General features: G+C 41.2%; 1 protein-coding gene across 3 annotated transcripts in view; it reads right to left on the minus strand.

Moving 5' to 3' along the window:
• lrrcc1 (leucine rich repeat and coiled-coil centrosomal protein 1) overlaps positions 1–27,694 on the minus strand; it is a 165,141-nt gene that overhangs the window by 77,650 nt on the left and 59,797 nt on the right. For all 3 annotated transcript variants that reach the window (XM_067979529.1, XM_067979530.1, XM_067979531.1), the window contains 2 exons: positions 12,548–12,749; positions 11,200–11,348 (listed from right to left, as the gene is read on the minus strand). In XM_067979529.1, coding sequence (XP_067835630.1) covers positions 11,200–11,348; positions 12,548–12,749 — 351 coding nt within the window. The remainder of the gene's footprint in view (positions 1–11,199; positions 11,349–12,547; positions 12,750–27,694) is intronic.

Raw genomic sequence — 27,694 nt, forward strand, 5'->3', positions numbered from 1 at the left:
AGCTTTTTAAACAAGCATTACTAATAGTACAATCAATTAATTACTGGAGTTACAGAAGTACTCACAGAAGACTCTTACTGTAATATTGAGATGTAACCTATTAATTGCCTGGTGCACAGTATTGCAGTCCTACGACTTGAAATATAAGGACTTGGCCACTATTCAGGTAGCTAATATAAAAGGGACCAGATCTTTTACAATACTCCTTAGATAGTATCCTTATATTCTATATTAAAGACTGTCGTAGAATGCGACAGATTGAATTATTTTCTGCTCGCATAAATATCAGCATACAAAGACTATAGTAGGAATAAGAATATGACAAAATCATTATGATTGATATTCAATAAATCTCTGACTCACCGTCAGCAACATTGGAGTTGTTGTTTTTAAACAGATATTATGCTGTTGCAAGCACTTCTTTCTATGACCCTCATAGTTAAATATGGGAGTCAGCTTGGTGTGGTTAAAACAACTATTTTTATTAAGCCACAAAGGTGCTTTTATCAATGTCAGCCCATCACTGCAATATCCAATATCACAAAATCTATAATTATTATGTTTTGCCTGTAGCACACACTTCCTCATATGTGTCATGCTTACTTCTTGCACATTTCCTGTCACAACTTGACCCCTATTGTCATAAAACATACACTTTGACTTGTGAGCAATGTCACTGGAGAGCCGCTCGTATAATATAAAAATTTACATTGATCTAATTTGTATTACACAAAGTAAAATGTACAAGTCAAATTATGGCTAACTCTTAAACTAACAGCTTTTTAAACACACCTTAATTACTAATATTTTGCCTTAAAATTTCTTCTATGTTTATTTCACGAGTAAAGATATAAAATGCAGTGCTTTGAGTAAAAAAATGTATAACCTCTAATTAATTTTAAGAACAGTCCTTTCCTACAATAACAAATAGGTGCAGGCTTTCCAATGGGTTCAGGATGAGAGTTTTTAAAAAACTGATGACCAAGAATAAACTAATTTGCATACTGTCAGAAATTACAGTACACACTTTAAATAACTAAGATACAGTTTCCAGCTCAGTGCTGCAAAACCAGTATTGTATAATGTCGGGTGGGACGAGCAGTTAATGAAGGCTTATACCTGCTGCCAAACCCCATCATCCACCTCCCATTATTCTATGACCTCTTTTACACCACTCACAGTATTCCCACAGCCCTCCCCAAAGCTTTCACACATTGGCACTGCTGTCCCAGTGCTCCTACATTTCAAGGCCGCTCTCCTAACACTACCACAACCCAACAACCCTACTACCAATTCTGCACTTCCAACACACCAGAATCCTCCTCCAACTATTCCCTGACCTAGCGATCCACTCCTCAATACTTCCATATCAGAACACACCTCTACTCTTGTGCACCCATCTTCATTGTTCCAAGATCTTTATACCATCCTCCAAACACTACCAAACCACTCCCCTCCCTCAATACTGCCATACGCCTCTTACTGACCTGCAACCTGAAATATCACTTTTCCTATGTACCCTGGACAAGGCGAGCCAGAACATGGGAAGGACACAGAACAGAGAAAGAGGGGAAAAATGCACAAATGCCGAGAAAGGAACAGCATTCCAGATAAAAAAGACCAGCTGTTAATTTTCCAGTTAGTCGTTTCAAAATTCTAAAATATCTACTATTCAAATCTTTAATCCATTACCAAACATCCAACAGAATAACCAAGGGAGGTGGATGTGTATGCATGCTTAGATCGTCTATATGGGGGAGATTTTAACTCCATCGGGGCGGTAGCAGGGTTAAAATGAAGGTGGTAGACCATATTTCCCAGGGCCTTCTGCTGCGCAGCTGAGGTGCCCATCTGAATCAATTAGGAGCCTCATTATTCGATGCAAATCAGGGTCTAATGACATATATAGGATCCTGATGCCATTTTAACTACCTACTGGGCAGGAGTGTTCCTCCGGGTTCCACAAAAATAATATGGGCCTCCGCCGCCTCAGGCTCCCACCCCTTCACAATCCCACCATCCTCCTACCACACAGCAAAAATTAGGAACTCACTACGTGAGGAATAATAGGTATAAATCTGTCCAACACACTGTACCACTTTGTTCTTAATCTCACAAGGCAAAATGATGCACCAAAGCATTCCCCCAACCCACTACATTCATGATGCAACATAGGTTTGTGCCTGTTCCGCCATTCACTTAGATCATAGTTGATCTGTACCTCAACTCCATTTACCCGCCTTTGTTCCATACCCGTACCTAACAAAAATCCATCGATCGCAGTCTTGAAAATTTCAATTGTCCAGCATCCACAGCCTTTTGGGGGAGAAAGTTCCAGATTTCACCAATCCTTTGTGAAAAAGTGCTTCCTGATTTCACTCCTGAATAGCATAGCTTTAATTTTAAGACTGTGTCCTCTTGTTCTGGGGTCCCCCACCAGAAGAAATTGTTTCTCTGTATCTACCCTATGGAATTCCTTAATCATTTTGAACACCTTGATTAGATCACCCCTCAACCATCTAAATTCAAGGGAATACAAAAATGTTCTCACAATTTAATCCTTTAAGCCCTTTCTGGTGAATCTGTGTGGTACCCCTTCCAAGGCCAATATCTTTCCCGAGGTTGGGTATCCAAAACTAAACGCAGTACTCCAGTTGGGGTCTGACCAAGGCTCTGTACAACTGAAGTATCACCTCCTCACTTTTGAATTCCAATCCCCTTGAGATAAAGGCCAACATTCCATTAGCCGTTTTGATTACTTTTTGTACCTGTGCATTAGCTTTTGGTGATTTGTGTACATGGACATGGACCTAAACCCATTTGCTCCTTCGCAGCTCCTAGTCTCTCAACATTAAGAAAATATTCTGATTTGTGCTTCTCAGATCCAAAGTGGATGATCTCACACTTCCCCACATTGAACTCCATTTGTCATAGTTTGCCCACTCACTTAATCTGACTGTCCTTTTGTAACTTCCTGCTCCCATCCACACAACATTCTGTGCCTCCTAACTTATGTCATCTACAAACTTAGATATGCAACTCTCTACTCCTTCACCCAAATCATTAATATATATGGTGAAAAGCCCAGGCCCCAGTACAAATCCCTGGGGAACACTACTTGTCATATCGCACCAATCAGAGAACAAACCCTTTAACCCTACTTTCTGACTCCTACATTCCAACCAATTACCAATCCATGACACACGTTTTTTTTATTTGTTCATGGGATGTGGGCGTCGCTGGCAAGGCCAGCATTTATTGCCCATCCCTAATTGCCCTCGACAAGGTGGTGGTGAGCTGCCTTCTTGAACCGCTGCAGTCCGTGTGGTGAAGGTTCTCCCACAGTACTGTTAGGTACAGTGTTCCAGGATTTTGACCCACAATGAAGGAATGGCGATATATTTCCAAGTCGGGATGGTGTGTGACTTGGAGGGGAATGTGCAGGTGGTATTGTTCCCATGTGCCCGCTGCTCTTGTCCTTCTAGGTGGTAGAGGTCGTGGGTTTGGGAGGTGCTGTCGAAGAAGCCTTGGCAAGTTGCTGCAGTGCATCCTATGGATGGTACACACTGCAGCCACTGTGCGCCGGTGGTGAAGGGAGTGAATGTTTAGGGTGGTGGATGGGGTGTCAATCAAGCGGGCTGCTTTGTCCTGGATGGTGTCAAGCTTCTTGAGTGTTGTTGGAGCTGCACTCATCCAGCCAAGTGGAGAGTGTTCTATCACACTCCTGACTTGTGTCTTGTACATGGTGGAAAGGCTTTGGAGAGTCAGGAGGTGAGTCACTCCCCACAGAATACCCAGCCTCTGACCTGCTCTTGTAGCCACAGTATTTATGTGGCTGGTCCAGTTAAGTTTCTGGTCAATGGTAACCCCCAGGATGTTGATGGTGGGGCATTCGGCGATGGTAATGCCGTTGAATGTCATGGGGAGGTGGTCATTGCCTGGCACTTGTCTGGCGCGAATGTTACTTGCCACTTATCAGCCCAAGCTTGGATGTTGTCCAGGTCTTGCTGCATGCGGGCAAGGACTGCTTCATTATCTGAGGGGTTACTACCAATTCCATGGACTTCCATTTTTTGCTAATAATCTCTTGTGCAGAAACTTATCAAATGCCTTCTGGAAGTCCATATAGACAACATCGATAGACACTCCCCTATTCACCATGCTGGTGACCTCCTCAAAAGATTCATGTCGATTAGTTAGACATGACCTCCCCTTCACAAATCCATGTTGACTCTCTTTGATCAGCTGATACCTGTCCAAGTGCTCAGTCACTCAATCATCTCTAATGATAGATTCCAATAACCACTCCACAATTTATGTTAAACTGACACCAGTTACCTGGTTTCTATCTCCCTCCTTTCTTACATAAAGGAGTGACATTTGCAATTTTCCAATTCAAAGGCACTATTCTTGAAATGAGACTGCTTCGGAAAATGATGACTAATGCATCTGGAATTTCCTCACCTATTTCATTTAATACATACATACAACATCCATAGACACTCCCTTATGTACCATGCTAGTGGCCTCAAAAAATTCAACCAGATTAGTGAGGCATGACCTACGGTAAGTCAATTTCCAATGCATTAGTTGTTCGTTTGAAAGTCCAGATATAGCTATCAGGTTCAGTTATAACATATACATTTGCTATATTGTGTAGTAAACAGCAATGTAGAAAACTGCTGTTTTCACAAACCAATTATGTTCTGCCAATTATATTTCAGCATCAATAACTCCCAAATTATATTTGGGAATTGACAATGACTAGTGATGTTACTTTATTAGGACTTTTTTTTGGAATTTAAAGGCTGCAGTGTCTCCTTCATCCATTCCCTAAATCAGCTCATTATTCCATTTACAGCTTCCACCTAAAAGACTACAATCAGAGTAGATTTATGTGAATACATAAAAGCTTTGTGACCTTTCCAGATTTTATGGAACAAATTATCTTTTAAAGTCTGTTTTATATGCTAATGGAAGTTTATATATACGGTACACAATGCTTATGTCTCCATGAAGTAAATGCTGTGCCTATAAAACTAGGTGCATCATTCGTCAGAAAAACATACAGAAGTATAATATAAACATAAATATCATTTTGCCTTTGACATAAAAAAGCAAACTCTAAGCAGTATAGTACCAACCTATCAGGTAGATTCATTTTTGTTTTATTTTTATCATGTACAATTTGTAAATATCATAGCTAAATGCAGTGAAAATGTAGTTTTATAATTCCTGCAAATACAAAATAACTTTAGCAAGGTCAAATTTGCAATTTAGTCTTTGCACTGTAATCTTTACCATTTCATGAGTATTAGCTTGTATTATACACTATTCAAATGCAACCTGGTCATTGGCCATGTATTTTTAATTAACAAATATTTTATTTCTAATACTCTGTATTACCCATAAAAAACTAGCTAGCTATATTTTCAAATGTAACAAAAAGCTATGACATTTCAGACTTATATAATTACTTATGATGAACACAGCAAACACTCGTACCCAACTGTAACCTACAAATTAATAGTACTACTTTATTGACATCACAAATCATTTTTAAGCTTTTGTGAATACTAAATATTGCTGCACCACTTTGAATTGTCAGTCATTCAAGCAAATTGTATGTTTTTTTAAAAAATGCAAATTTAACAGGTCACTACCCTAAACATACGAACACCCAGCTGTATTCTGTTGATGCCAATCGGGAGCACATCTTGGAAGAGTACAAGAACTTAGAACAATGAGCTCTTCTAACGCAGGTCATCCAAGTTTCTTATTTGAATTGGGAAATAAAGTATTTTATGACATTGAAAGGATTACAAAGATAGCTGCTATGCTCAACGTAATTATCAGCATTGCTATTTTATTATTCATTCTTCTCTGAACAACAATTTGAATGTCATTATTAAAATACCAGGGAAAGGTAAATTATTATACAATGGTCATGCCTATAGGAATAAAAGCATAAAAGAAAAAATTGGGACTATTTTGAAGAGAAAACTGATGATGGAAATTTAATACAATATGATAGAAATTTTAAAATATATAATTTTTCATTGTTAAAAATGGCAGTATGCTTTCAGGTTGAGAGAGAGACTGGAGCCACACTCGGGTTTATGGAACAAAATGATTAATCAAAAAAAAAATGACCACATTGAAACACGTCAAAATTACTTAAAGAAATGTGGATAAAAGTGTGAGGAGTTGTGCTGTGCTGAAAAATTTTCACAGCTCATTAAATACAGACATAGCATCAGAAAATCAAAAAATAGCTAAAACTCCATTTTTTGTTAAAAGGGTCAGAAGGATGATCAATAAGCCTGTTGGCACTGACATCAATAATAGAACATAAAAACTAAAGAGTGCAATTGATTTACCGAGTCTTCTACTCTGCTCTTTTCAACCTTGGTGGTGTCCTACACTATGGACCCTGGTTCTTCACCTAGATTTTTTAAGTTAAAAAAAAATCACTTTACACAACACCAAAGAAAAGGCAACAATTCCAAGCTAATGCTGGCCTGGTTTAGAAATGCCAGGTAATGCCTAACGAACCTACTGAAATTCTTTGAAAATTTAACAGAATGGATGGAGGTTTATATATTTTGCCTCTCAGAACATATTTGAGAATTGAAGTTTCTTTAGATAAAGGAGATAGTAGAACATTTGATAATAAATTAGCTGAATAATAGGAAACAAAGGGTAATTGCTCAATGTTCGAACTGGACAGCTGTGGCCAGCAGAATCAGTCTTGTGATCTCTGCTGTTTACAACGTCTATAAATTATCTCAATGAAGGTATTAAAAGTCTAAAATTTGCAGATGACCCAAGATATGTGGGAAATGAGGATATCCAGTGAAAAGGGATAAATTTCACAGATTTAGCAATTGGGAAGGTAAGTCGCAAATAAAATTTAATATTCAGAAATGTAGCGTAACATGAAAATAAAAATACTTGCATTTATATTGTACCTATTACATTGAAATATCTTCATGCAATGAATTAAGGGAACATGTATTGGAATAAAAGTAAAAGTGTGATAAGATAAATGGTACATTGTTAAACAAGGTGAGTCAAGAAAAATATCTAACAGCTGTTCAAATATTAAAAGTATGGGGCACAGTCACCACAGTGTGAAGCAAAAGCTGCAAAAGTAAGTAAAAGGTTGTTGCATATAAATACTACCACAGAATCAAATTCCAAGCAAATGTGATAAGAAGCCACAAACTGAATTTAAGGAATAACTTTTGAAACCTCTAAATTGTTGACATTATAAAGCATCAGTGGAATCACACAGCGAATACCAGAGTAAATTTCATGACCCTCGTTTCCAGCGGGGAGCCATACTCAGATATGGCGGACAGGTCGGAGAATCAGGGCTACGATGCTATAGATCCTTTGAGCAGAGCTTCTCCTCAGGATCACAGCATTTATACTTTTATGTCCAAGCATATAGTTGCAAAACATAGTCAATGAAAGGGACTCAGAAAAGGCAAAGAAAGTTTTAGACCATTAGGCTATGAAAACTATGAAAATTATAAAAGTTAAATTCATTCTAATAAGAAAAAGAAATTAAGAAATAAAATGAGCCAGGTTTTTGAATGATGAAAAGAATCAATAGCGTGGATATGGAGAGCTATTTTATGCACAACATGAATAGAAAACCAAATATCAAAATTATAAGCTAACAAAATCATAAATTTAATTTAATGATTAACTTTTGGATACTTTGAGTTATCAACTTGCCGAATAGATTGCCATTTACTTCAGTACTTACTGACTCAGTTGAGGCATTCAAATATAAAATTGCATTAGTTCTTGTAGAGTAGAAAAGTTTGAATTAGAAAAATGAGAGTGAACTTAACATTCAGCAAAAACTGAAGTGGAGTTGACACAAAACACCTTATATTAGAATTTACTTAGATTCACAAAATCTTTGGCACTCACAACACAGTTTTATTTTTTTCCAATTCTAATTCAGTACAGTTCTAGTTCTAATAATAAGGCCTATCACAGCACCATCAACGGACATTACAGGTACTGCATCCAAATATCGACATTTATTTAAAAAGGATTTTTCCCCTTAGACAGAGTCTGGCATAGGAGGTTTAAATGCATTTTGAAACAGAATGTTATAACCCACTCAGTATTTTTAATATATAAAATAGATATGATGGCTAGTGAATCAACATATAAATCTGTTTATAAACAACATTTATTCAAAATCTAAGTAATCTCCAAATAATTTCTTCGTGCTAGAATTCTTTTTTGTATTCTGTGTGCATCTTTTGTAACCTTCAAAATTATAGTATAAAAGGGTAATGGTATACCAGCAACAAACAGGTGGGTCAGTAACATACCGTTTTACAGAAAACTCATTCATGTCAATTATTAAGCTGTCCAGTATTGTTGGCCAAGATATAGTTTTGATTCTGTTAGCAATCTCACAAGGTCATCGGAGCCATCTAAATTTCAGCCTTATAATCCACTCTCAGGTACTATTATCTATGTAATTATACACCTGGAAATTTAAATGATATTCTTGCAAATAAAGGACTGATAAGTGTCAGGTCTAGGGCATTGTGAAAATGCTTCAGCCAGTCTCAAATAATTAAAAATGTTTTAACTGGAAGTAGAATGCATAATTAAGGGAAAATGTGTTCTCACTGGCATAAGCTGTATCACACAGTAACTTTTACAACCCCAGTCAAATCAATTACAGCTTGTCTCTCCACCTGCTATTCTAGTCTCACTGTTAGCAGCAAATTGAGTTCAAATAGTCGATATTACTATATTAGCAAAGGGGTGTTCTGATTTTTAAATGATGTAAGTGGGCACACCAGCACATTTTTATTATGGATTGGGGATTTGGCATTCAACAATCTTAATATGGTAAAAGGATGTGGACTAGCCGATTGCTTTTGGATCCATAAATGCTAATTAGAATCCTGTTTCTATTAATTACAGACAACTGAAACATGTTAAAGTTACATTGAAAATTTTAAGATAACCTATTGTAGGCAAGGTCTTTTTTTTTTGAGAGAGAAATTCTTGCTCAACAAATAAAAATGTCTGCCGTCCCAAGGGAAGCAGAGAAGAGAAAAAAAAATATTTTTGGACACCGTCTCTTTCAGCTTTGCAGCGCGTGCAGCATCTTGATCAGGTGATCATTCACCGCTTTGCCATATGCAAGTCCTAATTTTGGGCACCACCCTTAATTCGTATTGAGGCCCTAAAATACGATGAGTGCAATTAAATATATACAGAACATAAGCAGTAGATCAGAAAGAAAAATGGTAGGGAATTGGTGGCAAAAGAGATCAGATCAGACAAGTAACTGTGTCGAGTCCTGCTCCATTAAGAAGCAAGATGGAGAAATACACTTCACTATCCAATTTGGTCACCTAAGAGATGAAGTTTGGCTATAAGAAAGCAACAGCAAGACTTTGCTACCCACAACAGAAAAAAAGTGTACTGGCCTGTGGAACAGTGCACTTACAGAGTACCAAAATGGAAAAGAACATAATATAACTGATAAAAAGACTATATGCCTGGCGGTTTCCCTCATTTGACGATGGTGCTATCCTACTGAACCATAGAACTGTCACAGCGCAGGAGGAGACCATTCGGCCCATCGAGCCTGTGCCAGCTCTTTGTAAGAGCAATCCAGTTAGTCCCATTCCCCCTCTCTTTCCCCGTAGCCCTGCAAATTTTTTACCTTCAAATATTTATCCAATTCCTTTTTGAAAGCCATGATTGAATCTGCATCCATCACCCTTTCCGGCAATGCAGTCCAGATCATAACTACTTGCTGCGTCAAAAAGTTTTTCTTCACTTCGCCTTTGGTTCTTTTGCCAATCACCTTACATCTGTGTCCTCTGGTTCTCAATCTTTCTACCATTGGGAACAGTTTCTCTTTATTTACTTTATCTAAACACTTCATGATTTTGAATATCTCTATCAATCTCCTCTCAACCTTCTCTGCTCTAAGGAAAACAACCCCAGCTTCTCCAGTCTATCCATGTAACTTAAGTCCCTCACTCCTGGAACCATTCTAGTAAATCTTTTCTGCACCCTCCCCAAGGCCTTCACATCCTTCCTAAAGTGCAGTGCCCAGAATTGGACACAATACTCCAGTTGTGGCTGAACCAGTGTTTTATAAAGGTTCAGCATAATTTCCTTGCTTTTGTACTCTATGCCTCTATTTATAAAGCCCAGGATCCCGTATGCTTTTTTAATTGCTTTCTCAACCTGTCCTTCCACCTTCGAAGGACTCTCTGTTCCTGTACCCCCTTTAGAATTGTACCATTTAGTTTATATTGCCTCTCCTCATTATTCCTGCCAGAATGTATCACTTTGCACTTCTCTGCATTAAATTTCATCTGCCATGTGTCCGTCCATTCCATCAGCCTGTCTATGTCCTCTTGAAGTCTATCATTGTCTTCTTCACTGTTTACTACTCTTCCAAGTTTTGTGTCATCTGCAAATTTTGAAATTGTGCCCTTTACATCCAAGTCCAAGTAATTAATATATATCAAAAAAAGCAGTGGTCCTAATACCGACCCCTGGGGAACACCACTGTATACCTTTCTCCAGCCTGAAGGTGGAGGATTAACAAATAAATTAGAATAGACTCATTTCATGCTGCAGATTACATTTGGAATTGGAATTGTAGTGCTGTGTGTTAACCACATTGCAGCCTCAAGGTCACCACAGGGAATCATTCATTCAAGTCAATTGTTAGGATTTATTTAATTGTTTATTACATTAATCTAGTTAATTTTTGTGTCTAGGTACAATTTTATTTAAATTTGAATCACAACAGCAGCACCTGGAACTTTAAAACAGAACTGTGCCCTAATATTTCATCAACAGAGTACAATATTGCCTTATTATTTTGAAAATGGCCCATTCCAAAACTAAAAACATTCAAATTTAAATTTAAAATGTCTCCAGACAGTCCAACAGACAGCCTGAGAACTTTTTAAAACTTGGCTGGAATTATACTACACTCTGTGTGAAGCCCAAGTGGTGTGGTACACTTGGGTACATGTGGGCGTCACTGGCAAGGTCAGCATTTATTGCCCATCCCTAATTGCCCTTTTGCATCAATACAAAGCGTTTTTGGATGCACTTAACTCGTAAAATGTATAATATTGGTAAGTTTCTGAGAAGAAATAGCAAATGTTATTTAGGTACCTGTCTGTGGTATGTGCAGCCATGTCATGAAAATCCCTTTTCTCATTAGCTTGATTATGTAATGTTTTCGTATGGTCCACCAACTGTTTCACAGTTTGTTCTGCCTTCCATCTCCTCTCTCGTTCTTGGTCCAACTCTTGAATAAGGGCCTAGAAGAAAAGTAATCATGTCTGCTGGATTTATATTGGAAAATTTTAATTAGAAGTGTTTCTGTTACAAAGAAAGAATAAACTTGCATTTATATTGCATCTTTCACATTCTCAAGACCTCCAAAAGCACCATAGAGTCACTGAATACTTTTATGTAGGCATAAATGGCAGCAAACTTGCATACAGCAAGGTCCCAACAACAGCAAAGGAGATAAATGACCAGTTAATTTGTTTTGGTAATGTTGATTGGCTAAGATCTCAGGAGAACTCCCTGCTCTGTTTTTAAATAGTGTCATCAGATCTTTTATGCCTGTCTGAGCAGGCAGAGAGGGCTTCGAGTTAATGTATCAACTGAAGGACACAACTGACAATGCAGCAAATCCTCATACTATACTACAGCCTAAATTATGTGTTCCTAGAGTGCGGCTTGAACCCACAACTTTCTAAGTCAGAGGCGAAAGACTTACTACTGAGCCAAACTGATCATATTACTGTAAAATTACGGTTATGTAATCAAATTACCTTTCTATAATATAATAGTTCCATAGGTTATAGCATGATCAAAAATTAATACTTTCTTATCAAGTTTTATTTTGAATAGGCTTCATTGTTTCTAAAAACATTTTTTATTTGCCTGTTTTATAAATAAAGAGTACAATGTAACTATTATTTTCAACCACTTTTGAAAATGACCCATTGGATTGCTGAGATATACACATATAATGCTTACTGCATTTGATTACATCTACAGCAGTCAGTCAACAACCTGTGCTTAGGATCATAGGCTCCAGCTTAACAGTAACAAAGTACTCCCATTTCTATATAATTTGGGGGGAAAAAAATTAAAGTTTTATTGGCCTGCTTTTTCTGCCCTTCAGTCTGACCATTTCAGGCCTTTGCTTGGCATCTTGAGACACTCCCGTGGCATATTAAAGGGACGATTTGAACACATCTCAGATCTCCTCCAGTCATTTCAATAGAAACAAAAAAAACGATGCTTCAGACTAACCTGGAGGCCGATCCAGAAGAGCACAAGCTGGGAGATTTTAGCACCACTAATTGCTGCTGTGCGCTCAGCAAAAACTAGCATTTCCACAACAATCTATCAGCCCAAGATCAAGGGTTCTTGACCAATATGCATTGGTAGTAGCCATTACTGAATCAATTAAAAAAAAGAACAAAATTAATTTTATAATTACCCTATATGTGGATTCCTCGGTTGTACTTGTTTTCTTGCAGTCTTGTGATTTGTGTTGAGATTTTTGTACTGTTGACATATTCCTGGTTGTGCGTCCCACTATTTGAAGCTCTGCAGATTCTACAGGTGAACTGCTAGAGAATTCTTCACCTCTGGGTTGGCTGTTAGAGGATTTTAGTTTTCTCACGCAAGGCTGTTCATCCCTGAGGCAAAAGCAATTATTGCATTACACTTCCATAAAATCATAAAATTTTACAGCAAGGGAAGCCATTCAGCCCATCGCACCTGGATTGGCTCTCTAAAAGGGCAATGCATTTAGTCCTATTCACCTGTCTTTTCTCCATACCCCTTTTAAACGTTCTTTTTAAAATATTTATTATCCACCTCCCTTTTCAATGCCATTACAAATTCTACTTCAACCACCGTTTCTGGTAGGGCATTCCATGTCCGAACAACCCTCTGCGTAAAAACATTTCTCCAAACCCTTCATTCTGGTGATCTTATACTTATGCCCTCTAGTTTACCAATCTGCTTTCATTATTAATCTAACACTTATGTAAACATTGGTCCCTTAGAGGCTAAGACAGGAGGAATTATAATGGGGAATAAGGAAATGGCAGAAATGTTAAAGAAGTATTTTGTATCTGTCTTCACAGTAGAAGACTCAAAAAGCATACCAAAAATAGTGGGGAACCGAGGAGCTAATGAGAGTGAGGAAATTAAGGTAATTAATATCAGCAGAGAAAAAGTACTGGGAACTATAAGCCGATAAATCCCCTGGACCTGATGGCCTATATCCTAGGGTTCTAAAAAAGGTGGCTGCAGAGATAGAGGTTGCATTGGTTTTGATCTTCCAAAATCCCCTAGATTCTAGAACAGTCCCAGCGGATTGGAAGGCAGCAAATGTAACCCTGCTATTCACGAAAGGAGGGAACTAAAGACCAGTTAGCCTACATCGGTCGTCAGGAAAATGCTGGAATCCATTATTAAGGAAGTGGTAACAGGGCACTTAGAACATCATAATATGATTGGGCAGAGTCAACATGGTTTTATAAAAGGGAAATCGTGTTTGACAAATTTATTAGAGTTTTTTGAGGATGTAACTTGCAGGGTAGATAAAGGGGAGCCAGTGGATATAGTATACTTGGATTTTCAAAAGGCATTCGATAAGTTGTCACATATAAGGTTGTTATACAAGATAAGGGCTCATGGGGTTAGGGGTAATATATTAGCATGGATAGAGGATTGGTTAACGGACAAAACAGAGAATAGGGATAAACGGGTCATTTTCAGGTTGGCAGGCTGCATCTAGTGGGGTGCCGCAAGGATTGGTGCCTGGGCCTCACCTATTTACAATCTGTATTAATGACTTAGATGATATATCCAAGTTTGTTGACAATACAAAGCTAGGTGGTAAAGTAAGCTACGAAGAGGACACAAAGAGGCTGCAAAGAGATACAGACAGGTTAAGTGAGTGGGCAACAAAGTGGCAAATGGAGTATAATGTGGAGAAATATGAGGTTATTCACGTTAGTAGGAAGAACAGAAAAACAGAATATTTTTTAAATGAGGAGAAACTATTAAATATTGGTGTTCAGAGAGGCTTGGGTATCCTCATACAAGAAACACAAAAAGTCAGCATGCAGGTACAGCAAGCAATTAGGAAGACAAATGGCATGCTGGCCTTTATTGCAAGGTGGTTGGAGTACAAGAGTAAGGAAGTCTTACTACAATTGTGCAGGGCTTTGGTGAAACCTCACCTGGAGAACTGTGTACAGTTTTGGTCTCCTTATCTAAGGATGGATATACTTGCCTTGGGGGCGTTGCAACGAACGTTCACTAGATTGATTCCTGGGATGAGTCGGTTGTCCTATGAGGAGAGATTGAGTAGAATGGGCCTATACTCTCTGGAGTTTAGAAGAATGAGAAGTATCTCATTGAAACATATAAGATTCTGAGAGGACTTGACAGGGTAGATCCTGAGAGGTTGTTTGCCCTGGCTGCAGCGTCTAGAACTAGGGGGCATAGTCTCAGGATAAGGGGTCGGCCATTTAAGACTGAGATGAGGAGGAATTTCTTCATCCTGAGGGTTGTGAATCTTTAGAATTCTCTACCCCAGACGGGTGTGGATGCTGAGTCATTGAATATATTCAGGGCAGAGACAGATAGATTTTTGGACTCTGGGGGATTAAGGGATATGGGGATCGGGCTGGAATGTGAAGTTGAGGTCGAAGATCAGCCATGATCTTATTGAATGGTGGAGCAGGCTCAAGGGGCCGTATGGCCTACTCCTGGCTCCTATTTCTTATGTTCTTAACATAGGATGAAGAAAAAATTGAAGGTACAGAAACCACTTTGATATGTATGAAAATGATCCCCAACTAAACGTTGATGCCAACTTTAAGCAACTCATTAGTGCCTAAAGATTGTGGCCTGCTCATTAGCTGTAAGAGTGAGCGATGAGGTGATGATAATTCACTCCTAATAGGTAGAAGATATAGTCCGTTATTTGACATAACCAAAACAGAAATTAAAGATCTGGATAGAAGTCAATGTTGCAAAAACAAATTGCTTTGCTTGAAATTCATTTGCCGTTTACATGACCATTCTGCAAGCTTGTATGTATGGTTTCGCTCAGTTTCATTTAGGACGGTGGCTGCTGTTTTTAATTGCTAATAGCTGCATAGTTGTTAATGTGAACATCTTGAAGTCCATGACTTAGCAGGCACGAATGTTATCTTCCTGTTGGTTGTATCATATGAGTCCTGTGACTGTATGAATTGTGTTCGAAGTGCCGAGAAAGAAATGTGATTTACTGCCATGTGCTGTGTTGAGCTTCAAATTTACATATACATAGGATTCCCCATCGATTGTAGTTGACAGGGCCCTCCACCATGTCCGCCGCATTTCCTGCACTTCTGTCCTCACCCCTTCCCCTCCCTCCCAGAACCAGGATAAGGCCCCCCTTGTCCTCACCTTCCACCCCACCAGCTTCCACATTCAACGTATCATCCTCCACTATTTCCGCCACCTCCAAATACATCTTCCCCTCCCCTTTCAGCATTCTGAAGGGACCGTTCCCTCCATGATACCCTGGTCCACTCTTCCATCACCCCCAACATCCACTCTCCTCCCCACGGCATCTTCCCGTGCGAGCTCAGGAGATGCAACACCTGCCCCTTCACCCCCTCCCTTCCCACCTTCCTGGGCCCCAAACACTCCTTCCAGGTGAAACAGCAATTTATTTGTACTTCTTTCAATTTAGTATACTGTATTCGCTGCTCACAATGCGGTCTCCTCTACATTGGGGAGATCAAATGCAGATTGGGTGATCACTTTGCTGAACACCTCCACTCTGTCCGCAAACGTGACCCTGACCTTCCGCTTGCCATTTTAATTCTCTGTCCCACTCACTCTGACCTCGACCTCCTACACTGTCCCAGTGAAGCTCAACAGAAGTTTGAGGAAAAGTACCTCATCTTTCATTTAGGCACTTTACAACCTTCTGGACTCAACACTGATATCAATAACTTCAGATCATAACCACTGATCTCATTTTTTCAGACAGCAGGTGCTGGTAATGATTCTGATGTTGCCATTTACAGCTCCTCTAGACCCATCTTTTGTTTCTTTACTTGTCCCAATACCACCCTCCTTGCCTTGTACCATCATCCCTTTTATCATTTAATCATGCCTGCCCTCCATCCTATCACAGACCTTCCCTTTTGTTCTTTCCTCCTCCACTTTGCCTGGCTCTATTATTGCTTAAAAACTGTTAAATCTTTACTTCATTCAGTTCTGACGAAGGGTCATTGACCTGAAACGTTAACTCTGTTTCTTTCTCCAGAGAAATGCAGACTTGCTATTTATACATGAAGACCATTATTATAAAGGGTAATTGACCCATTATGAACTGTTTTACAAACATTTCATATTTGTACTTTAATATTTTGCTGACTGGTTTGTTTCTGAAGTGAGTTTGATAGTGTAGCAAAAGACCGTGTTTATTCCAGTATGAAAATAGGGTAATTGTTAATACGCCAGATCTTGCAACTCTCCAGCGATTCATTTCCAATAAAACAGCTTCTGGATTATAGGGGACACGTTTGCCCAGTGGAAACGCCTGTGAAACCAGAGAGAGGAGAGAGTTCTATAAAATATGAAATTATAATACTTACTAATCCCCAAATATAAGGTCCTCTTGGATTTGTAGGAAGAAAAAATGACAAGCAAAATACCAATCTCCAGATAGTGGACACTCATAAAAGAACAGCAGCTTTGAAAAAGGGCTACCTTTAGTTAACACTGCAGAAAAGAACTGTACAAAAAAGGGCATAGCAGATGTATTTGTAATACAAGCATACAAAAATGATGGGCAGGAAAAGACCAGCTGCTCCAACAAGCCTACCCCAATCAGTGGTTCAACATCAAAAAGTGGAACATACTGCCAATAATCATTAAAATGAGGATTTCTTTTAATTCAGAAATCAATGAGACGTGCCATAGAACAACACCAAGGCTATAAAGAGAAGACAATGTTAATCAAGCAGTACAGATTAAATGATACCAATCCTGGTTTAAAAAGCTTGAAGATTGTAGGAGAAAGACTAGGGAGGTAAAGAGATCCATGTTTTGAAATCGTGGGAGAGAAAGACTCAGAGTAGAAGATGCTTCAATGAATCTTGACCAACAGTGAGGACAGCTAGTTGGATCCAAAATTGGCTCAGTGGCAGGAAGCAAAGGGTAATAGTTGACAGGTGTTTTTGCGACTGGAAGGCTGTTCCCACAAGGCTCAGTACTAGGTCCCTTGCTTTTTGTGGTGATATTAATGATTTGGATTTGAATTGGGGGGCTTGATCAAGAAGTTTGCAGATGATACGAAAATTGGCTGTGTGGTTGATAGTGAGGAGGAAAGCTGTAAACTGCAGGAAGATATCAATGGATTGGTCAGATGGGCAGAAAAGTGGCAAATGGAATTCAATCCGGAGAAGTGTGAGGTAATGCATTTGGGGAGGGCAAACAAGGCAAGAGAGTATACAATAAATGGGAGAATACTGAGAGGTGTAGAGGAACAGAGGAACCTTAAGAGTGCAGGTCCACAGATCCCTGAAGGTAGCAGGATAGGTAGACAAGGTGGTTAAAAAGGCATACGGGATATTTTCCTTTGTTAGCCGAGGCATAGAATACAAGAGCAGGGAGGTTGTGCTAGAACTGTATAAAACAATGGTTAAGCCACAGCTTGAGTATTACGTACAGTTCTAGTCACCACATTACAGGAAAGATGTAATTGCACTACAGACGATACAGAGGAGAATTTTAGCTATGAGGAAAGATTGGATAGGCTGGGGTTGTTTTCTTTGGACCAAAGAAGGCTGAGGGGAGATTTAATTGAGGTATATAAAATTATGACGCGACTAGAGTGGATAAGGAGGACCTATTTCCCTTAGCAGATAGGTCAATAACCAGGGGGCATAGATTTAAAGTAACTGGTAGAAGGATTAGAGGGGAGCTGAGGAGAATTTTTTTCACCCAGGTGGTAGGGATTTGGAACTCACTGCCTGAAAGGGTGGTAGAGGCAGAAACCCTCAACTCATTTAAAAAATACTGGGATGAGGACTTGAAGTGCTGTAACCTACAGGGTTACTAACCAAGTGCTGGAAAGTGGGATTAAGCTAGAAAACTCTTTTTCAGCCAGCATGGACATGATGGGCCGAATGGCCTCCTTCTGTGCTGTATGATTTTCTATGATTCTATAACAAATAGAGGAGGTAAGGAGGAACAAGAGAGAAAAGCTTAAAGGAGCACTGAACATTAGTATCCCTAAAATAAAGTGAGACTGAAAAGGTTGGAGTTTAGGTGAAAGAGAGAGAGAGTAAGCCTAACAGATTGTGAAAAAAAAGTATTTTATCTCGTTTTGGCTTGTCGGCTGTCCCTTTAAATTCAGTCAAAATATTTAAAGGAGTTTAAAAGCCAGCTGCAGTTAAAATCCATGTTTCCAGCTTCAATCAATGCAAATATTGTACGGTTCTATTCAATTGTTTTCAAGGATACACGCTTCAGGAGGAACCAAGCCACATAATTCAAAGATAAAAAATGCTGTGTATGATCAACAAATCCTTTTTAAATTGAGTTGCAGTTATTTAAATCCAAGGGGCCCTGGCCACTGTTTCAAGATATTTATGTATGTTGAATAGTTCGAATCAGAGAAAAACTTTAAGATTTGGATCAGATCAGTATAGGTCCCCTATTGGGAGAAATATAAGAAAAATCACTGTGTATATAAAATGTTAATTAAAAAAAAGTGATTTAAGAGTGGAGATGGCAAATGTTTTCTTTTGAGGAGCTGGATAGTATAATTTCTACTGTAAATATATATATATTATACATTACTGTTATTGTGAAATAAATTTGTTTGCTAGTTGTGAGTCAGTCTGATGTAACGCTCTACTGTTTTTTTACAGCTGGAAGTTCCTGAGGCGACACAAGATAATTCCAGTTGCTAAAGTAATTAACAGAAAAGTTTCTTTTGTACATTATCCTGGGCAAAACCTACAAAGATATCAGGGGTAGTAAACATACTCTCAAGGTTATAGAGAATTGGGACTCAGCTATGAAAGTAATCAAAAATCGAAAAAATAACACAGGCAACAAGCTTTTTCTGATACTCCGTCTAGACGTCAATAAAAATGAGGTTTTAATGGAACCTCATCAGACATTGCAGCAATACTGTATTCAAGTCTTGGAGAAACGTGGTCCTTATACAGTTGTGTAGAAGAAATAGTTGGCACAAAGGAGGAAACCAAAGCTTCTTGGAGACAATGATAACTAAGGAGTAAATACGGGAGAACGGAGGATGAAGTGAAAGGTATGGGGTGTTGGTTATACAATGGCTCTGATATTAGCAGGGAGGTAGAATGGCAGCTGGAGGGTGATTAGGCGCGTGGGTAACCCACCCAATAAAAAATGCCCGTTTCCCACGCAATCGCAGGTAAATTGGAGCCACTTAAAGTGGCTTCCAGGTTTGCCATCCGAAAGCTGTGCAGCGGGCGGACTGCGCACCCGCACCACAGGCTGTCAACTGGAGGAGCTCTATTTAAAGGGGCAGTCCTCCAATGGCTGCTCCTGGAGCAAACACCCACACAACACAAAGGAGCAGCACAGGGGAAAGGCTGCTCCAAGATGGGGTGAGGAGGAGGAACGATGTCTTCTACACGGCGGACAGGAGGAAGTGGCCTGCCTCTGCCACCAAGAAGGCCTGGCTCGAGGTGGCAGAGGAGGTCAGCAGCAGCAGCAGCATCTCCCGCACCTGGATCCAGAGCAGGGAGCGCTTCAATGACCTAACTAGGTCAGCCAAAGTGAGTACACTTACTTATTCTCCTACACTCCGTCTTCCACATCACCGCTCCCACCCCCCAACTCATTCTGCACTGCCAACACTACTCTATCACATCTCTCCCCACACCCACTTAAGGCTCATCTTCAACTTACCTGCACTTTCTCACCTCCCCATTACTTACCCCACCACTACCAGTCAACCCAATCCTTATACAATGTCATGGCTCTGCCTCATACTCACCCTCTGAAGCACCTCTTTCACGGTCAGCTGCACCCAAGCCAACGCATTCATCGGTTGGCCATGACACCATCATGCGTCTGTACTTTCTCCCCTTATAGAGAAGAGAGCCCAGAATGCACGGGAGAGGGCGAGGACCGGAGTGGGGCCGCATCAAACCATCGTCCTCACAGTCGCCGAGCAGGAGGCGCTGGAGCTGAGCCACACCCTCGAGTGCCTGGCCAAGACTGGCACCCGACAAACATATGGTGACAGAACTTTAACATTCAGCACACACAATATGAATTGATGTTAACATGCCTTGCCATCTTCAACATCTCAATGTGCTTATCGCAACATGACACATCTGTGGTCATGCATAATATTGCCTTCTGTTCTCTTACAGGACCTCCAGCGACCACTGCGACAGCAGAGGACGATTCCTCAGAGGACCTGCTGGCCTCTGAGGGTGCACCATCACATCTGAGGGAGACTTCCACCAGCGCAGATACTCACACCTCGTTGGGTCCTAGTCCACAGTTAGTTGGATTCGCACATGGTGAGTTACCACACACGAGACACACTGATGGCAGGGCCGCTGTAGAGATTCCGCGTCGGTGGGAGCACTCCTCTCCAGGTACTGCTCACCTGGACACAGATGCTGAACTCTGGGGGCCATCCTTTAAAAGGAGAATGATCGAGGGGTAGCAGCACATTTGCGAGGTGCTGGAACAGGTGCCACGCACACTTTCCACAGTAGCGCAGAGGATCGAGGAGTCCAACTCCTGCATGAGTGGAATGGTGGCACAGGTACGGGAGGGAATCTCTGAGATAGTGTCACAGGGACATGAACAACTCCCTGAAATACTGTCACAGGGATGCGAGCATCTCTCTGAGATACTGTCACGGGAAAAGTGCGGGAATGTTTGCGATGGAGGGAAGGCTAGCCTCCATTAAGCTTCATGCACGGCTCACAAACGAGTCCAATCAGGCCCTGACAATGGCCGCTCAGACTCACAGTGAACAACATTCTGCCGCCTTAAACAGGCAGGCAGATACACTAGCACTGGCCTTACAAGGCTTCACACATATCCTCCAAACTGTTGTCCAGCAGAGTGGTAGGAGTGGTGTAGGCCTGGTCCAGGGGAGAGATGATGGCAAAAGGGGACATGGAAGTGGGGGTGCCATTAAAAGCGCTCCTACGTCTCACCCATTGCCCCCCTCTCAACCAGTACCCGCAATGCTGCCTCCTCTCCAGGTGGCTGAGTCTGCCCCTGCACAGGTGCATGTGGAGCAGTCTTTGGAGAGGCCCTCACGGGCGCCAAAACCCATAGGGCCTAGGCCCAAAGCATCTAATCGGTCAGGGCATGAACAAGCAACCTGCCACTACCTCTGCTGCAGCCACAGGGGATGCACCACGTAGAAGTAGTCGGAAGTGAAAGGCGAAGGTTTTGTAAGCACAAAGGGTATGCACAAAGGTGTTTGACAGTTGGTCAAGTTTTTTTATTTATATTTGCTTTTTGTTAAACTCACATTAAATATTATTATTGTCACCACTACTGCCACGTCTTGGCCATTCTTGACTGGCTTCTGTAATAAGGCCCTTTCATGAGGTTCATCATGAATGCTGACACTTAATGCCACCTATTGGGTCACTCTACAGTGGGTGTATGTGTATTTGCAAGACTGTTTTGTTCAGGGAGGGGTGGGGGGGGTGGGGGAGGCTGGTGTGGCCACTGCTCTATCCAGGTAGTGTGAGGACTGGACTCTTCACACTTTCTGATGTTAGGAGATCCGTTCACATATCAGTGACTCCCTGGCCTCACGAGCAGCCAGGTGAGCCGCTGCTCTTCCCATGGGTTCCTCCTCCTCCTCCTCCTCAATGTGGTGGCAAATGTGGATCAGGCCTCAAGTGTTATCCCTCTCTCTTGTGCCATGTTGTGCAGGGCACAACACACGACTATAATGCGTCCCACTCTGTCTGGTGCGTATTGAAGTGCTCCTCCAGAACGATCAAGGCACCTGAAGCATGTCTTGAGCAGCTCTATAGCATGCTCAATTGTAGACCTGGTGGCGATGTGGCTGTCGTTATATCGACGCTGTTGCTCGGTGATGGGGTTCCTCAGAGGTGTCATGAGCCATGTGTGCACAGGGTATCCCTTGTCCCCAAGGAGCCAGTCCTTAAGGGTGTTCGCTGCGTGGAAGAGGGGTGGGATGTTGGATTCCCGGAGGATGAAGGAATTGTGGCAGCTGCCAGGGAATCTGGCACACACGTGAAGGAATCTTTTGCGGTGGTCACAAACGAACTGAGTGTTGATGGAGTGATAGCCCTTCCTGTTGATGAGCGGAAGTGCTCATATTGCTATATGTGTGCAATCGCTTGCACCTTGCACCCGTGGGAAGCCAGCCACAGCGTGGAATCCCACTGCCCGTTCCGTCTGGCTGATGTCATCCATGGGGAAGTTGAAGTAGGGCGAGGCCCTGCGAAACAAGCCATCAGTGACCTGCCTTATGCACTTGTGTGCAGACAACTGAGAGACCCTGGCGGTGTCCCCAGTGGCACCCTGGAATGAAGAAGTTGAGGGTAAGTGGTGACTTTGACAGCCACAAGTAAGGAGATGCTGCTCGGCCCAGCCCGGAGCAGCTTGACAGAAAGGAGGTTGCAGATGTCTGCGACTACCTGGCGACTGACTCTGAGCCTTCGTATGCACTGCTCCTCAGAGAGGTCCAGGAAGTTGAACCTCAGTCTGTAGACCCTGTGGCAAGGGTACTGCCTCCTGCGACGTCACTCTCTCCGTGCTGTTGTGCAGGTGCCTGTGGCGCAGCACTGTGTTGTGGAGCTCCACGTGGGGGAGGTGGACACCGTGCCTGGCAAGGTTGTTGCTCGCCTTCAGATGTAGTGGTGAATGCAGCCATGGCGCCCCCCCATCCTGACGGTGTGAGTTTGAGGGGGTCTGCAAAGTAGTTAAATATGTTTGAACAGCAGAGTTTTGGGTGGAAAGTAAGAATTTTGAGTGAAAACACAAAGATGTTGCAGCCAGAACTTTGTCTGAAGTAACAGAGTGCCCTGATGCAATAAATTATGTTTTCTCCCCACCTGTCGAATAAGTATTTGCATCTCCCACTGGCTGCTGGCTGAAACACATCTGATGCAACAGGGAGTGTTTCCCACAGCACAGGACACATGCTGAGGATGCTTCAAAATCGCATCCCTGCCAAAATGTCAAGACAATTAAGTACTTCAACTAGCTGATAAACTATGCAAAGTATCATCTTGCCGGCTTTAATTGCCAGTGGGACTCCCGCATTCAGATGTGTCACTGGGAACCCGGAAGTCGGCGGGTTGGAGCCAGGCTCCGAATCCGCTGGGGATTTCAACAATTTTCGGAGCCTCCCCGCCCCTTCACCTGAAAATCAAGCCCAGTGTCTTTGAGGAATCAAAAGAAACAAGATTTTCTTTGTTCCATCAAAGGGCATGGAGATCAACATCGAACAATTCAGCCACTGCAGTGAGAGAAAAATGGAAATTGATGAATGTGGAGTGAAATTATCAGCAAAGTAATGAATACGGTTGGGTGATAAGTGGAGGAGGTCACTGAAGTGAAGCATGAACAGATCCCTTAGTAACACCAGAGATAATGAGGAAAATGGACCACAGGGTGACCTACCAAATATAACACAGTGTTACTGGGGAACAGGCTGTGGTGGTAGGTGGTTTAAAGGACCAGGGTAAGTTACTTCAATCCTTCATCTTTCAGTCATTTTTTGCTTGTTTTAATTCATTTTGTTCTGCATGAACCTTTGTGCCAACTGTTTAAAACAAAACTCCCCTCAGCACTGTCACAGCATCAATGGGTTTCCCAATGGAATCTCCCCACCCAGCTGATGCTTTTTGAATAGGAAGAAACCCTGTGAAGGAGAGACAAGCAAGTCAGACTGCATGAGAGGTGCTCTGTGCCCACCCACCAATCCAAACACAAGTGCAACTGCAGACAGAGGTGATTATACCTCACCTTGGCATACAACTAGTCCATGGAGTGGCTTCTCTTCCAAAAAGAAGCTGAAACAACAGATAGCACTGCTTTGATATTTGAATGCCCAACTTAGCATATGTTTGAAATGGTAAAAGTGTTTGCATAATTCAAAAGTGGTTACTTTGTCTAGACATCTAAATTGTTGATCCTTGGCAATGTATCTACCACATATATGTTTTAAAAAAAGAAAAAAATACTTCTGACTTATGTAAAATGTAACCATTATCATCTTTAGTACATTTGCAAAATTAAATGAATCAAAATGCAATAAATCTACACCAGCACAAGAAAATTACTTTCTGCCCAGCTCATATTTAGTAAAGATAAGCATTTCTAATAAGTTTATAACTTTGCATTTTAATAACTTATATAATTAGCATTCAACATAAAAGGTAACGAACAGATCTCAACTGTAAGGACCAAAGATGAAACAGCACATTCAGCCTCTAAATATTTCTGATGGGATTCATACAATACACACTGAATAGATTTGCTGAAACTGCATAAATTTAGAGATGGAAATGAATATTAATTCTGCAATACATGCTTTCTTCCAAGCCAGCAATGTGTTGCATTAACTGATCCATTAGCTGTAATCTCAATGGATTGACTTCTGGTTAATAAATAGGATTTACAACCTCAGCCCGGAATAAATCAATATGTAATTAAACTTTAAAAAAAAACTTTGTTACAGTTTAATTTACAGCACAAAATATCTTTTTTTTCTATAAAGGATGCAAAGATAACTTTGTCTCAGTTTTAATCTACGATTAGAATTGCATAAATTAAAATTATTTTAAAAATAAATAAACAGTACTCAAATCTCCTGATTAGGTATTGCTATACTAGTGGGTTTCAATGGCAGCAAACGCTGAAACTTGAAGCCACATATGTGATCATTTTCATTAAGTTTCTGAAAATATATCTTATATTGTTTATATATATTGAATTGCAGAATGGCCTTCGGTACAAAAGCACACCTGAAACGAAATGTTAAATTTACGTTCATAAATGGGCTGAGCAAAACTGGGTGGAAATATTAAATAAATCAGGCAGGTATCCACAGTGACGCCACACAAATATTCTGTAAAACGATGAATTCTTGGGTGACCTTGCTAATGTACCACCCAAATATATCATCACAACTGAAACAGGTATGATCCAAAAGCCTCACCCAATACTCAGAGTCACTCCATTCTTTCCTCCTAACCCAAAGGAGAAATGTAGTTATTTGGTAAAGCCAATAAGGAAAAAATTGACACCACCACAGACACTTCAACACTTTTGAGCAGACTGTAGAGATTTTTAGTCAAACAACCTCATCATTTGTGAGTTTCAGGAGTATAACATAACACATTCCACCATTATATATCTACTAATCTACTGTTTATTCTAATCTTATACAATTCAAAATAAACAAGATTTTGATGGCAGAAAATTGTGTATTTTTTTTTATTCATTCATGGGATGTGAGCCTCACTGGCAAGGCCAGCAATTATTGCCCATCCCTAATTGCCCTTCAGAAGGTGGTGACGAGACGCCTTCTTGAACCACTACATTCCTTGTACCAAAGGTACTCCCATAGTGTTGTTAGGTAGGGAGTTCCATGATTTTGACCCAGCCACGATGAAGGAACGGCGATTTATTTTCAAGTCGGGATGGTGTGAAAGAGAAAAGCGTAGAGCAGCAGAAAGAAAGTGTACTCTAGGCAATACAGATACAGTGAAAATTAGAAGGCATAAGGCGATTAACCCAGCATCAAAGCTGAAGGTCAGGCTAGGGTGTGTGATCCAACTAAGAGTTCTATATACAAATGCACGGAGTATAAAGAATAAATTTAATGAACTGCAGGTTCAAATTCAAATTGGAGGGTATGACATGATAGCTATTACTGAGACATGGCTGCAGGATGGTCAGGATTGGGAACTAAATATATCAGGTTATACCTTATGGGTTGAATTGAGAAATAGGAAAGGATCTAAGACTATTGTGGGAGTTGTGTATAGGACCCCTGGCAGCAGCTCTGAAGTGCTAGATTGTATAAATGCAGAGATTAGACAAGCATGTAACAAAAGGCATAGTGGTCTTAATGGGGGACTTTAACCTTCACATAGATTGTAAACAATTTTACAACACCAAGTTATAGTCCAGCAATTTTATTTTAAATTCACAAGCTTTCGGAGATTTTCTCCTTCCTCAGGCAAATGTTTCAAGATCTCCTTGAAGCCTACGCATTTATACATATTGAACAATAAAACATGGTGTTTACAGACTGCCCCTGCAACTGCCCGTTGCCAAGGCAATCACCGTGTTCAGACAGAGAGGTGTTACCTGCAGAACCTCCGAATACACATTCAACAAAAAAACAAACAGGGAAAAAAAACAGAGAAAAAAAAAACACAGAGAGAGGCAGAAACATCCGGAAGGCAGAGAGAGCCAGCAAATGACCCATTATATTAAAAACAGATAACATTTGTTCGCTGGTGGGGTAACGTGTAGCGTGACATGAACCCAAGATCCCGGTTGAGGCCGTCCTCATGGGTGCGGAACTTGGCTATCAATTTCTGCTCGACAATTTTGCGTTGTCGTGTGTCTCGAAGGCCGCCTTGGAGTACGCTTACCCGAAGGTCGGTGGATGAATGTCCATGACTGCTGAAGTGTTCCCCGACTGGGAGGGAACCCTCCTGTTTGGCGATTGTTGCGCGGTGTCCGTTCATCCGTTGTCGCAGCGTCTGCATGGTCTCGCCAATGTACCATGCTCTGGGGCATCCTTTCCTGCAACGTATGAGGTAGACAACGTTGGCTGAGTCACAGGAGTATGAACCATGCACCTGGTGGGTGGTGTCATCTCGTGTGATGGTGGTATCTGTGTCGATGATCTGGCATGTCTTGCAGAGGTTACCGTGGCAGGGTTGTGTGGCGTCGTGGACGCTGTTCTCTTGAAAGCTAGGTAGTTTGCTGCGAACGATGAACAATACGCCAACATTTTCATGCACAAGTTCGAGCAGGACTTCTTCACTGCACAAGACCTCCAACCAACACTATACACCAGATACATCGACGACATTTTCTTTCTATGGACCCACGGCAAGGAATCACTAAAGAGACTACACGATAACATCAACAAGTTCCATCCCACCATCAAGCTCACCATGGACTACTCCTCAGAATCAGTTTCTTTCTTGGACACACGAATCTCCATCAAAGACGGGCACCTCAGCACCTCACTCTACCGCAAGCCCACGGACAACCTCACGATGCTCCACTTTTCCAGCTTCCACCCTAACCACGTCAAAGAGGCCATCCCCTATGGACAGGCCCTGCGAATACACAGGGTCTGCTCAGACGAGGAGGAACGCGATGGACACCTACAGACGCTGAAAGACGCCCTAGTAAGAACGGGATATGACGCTCGACTCATCGATCGACAGTTCCGACGGGCCACAGCAAAAAATCGCATAGACCTCCTCAGGAGACTAACACGGGACGCAACCAACAGAGTACCCTTTGTCGTCCAGTACTTCCCCGGAGCGGAGAAACTACGCCATGTTCTCCGCAGCCT

Source organism: Heptranchias perlo, chromosome 3 (genome assembly GCF_035084215.1).
Source record: "Heptranchias perlo isolate sHepPer1 chromosome 3, sHepPer1.hap1, whole genome shotgun sequence".
Classification (NCBI taxonomy): domain Eukaryota; kingdom Metazoa; phylum Chordata; class Chondrichthyes; order Hexanchiformes; family Hexanchidae; genus Heptranchias; species Heptranchias perlo.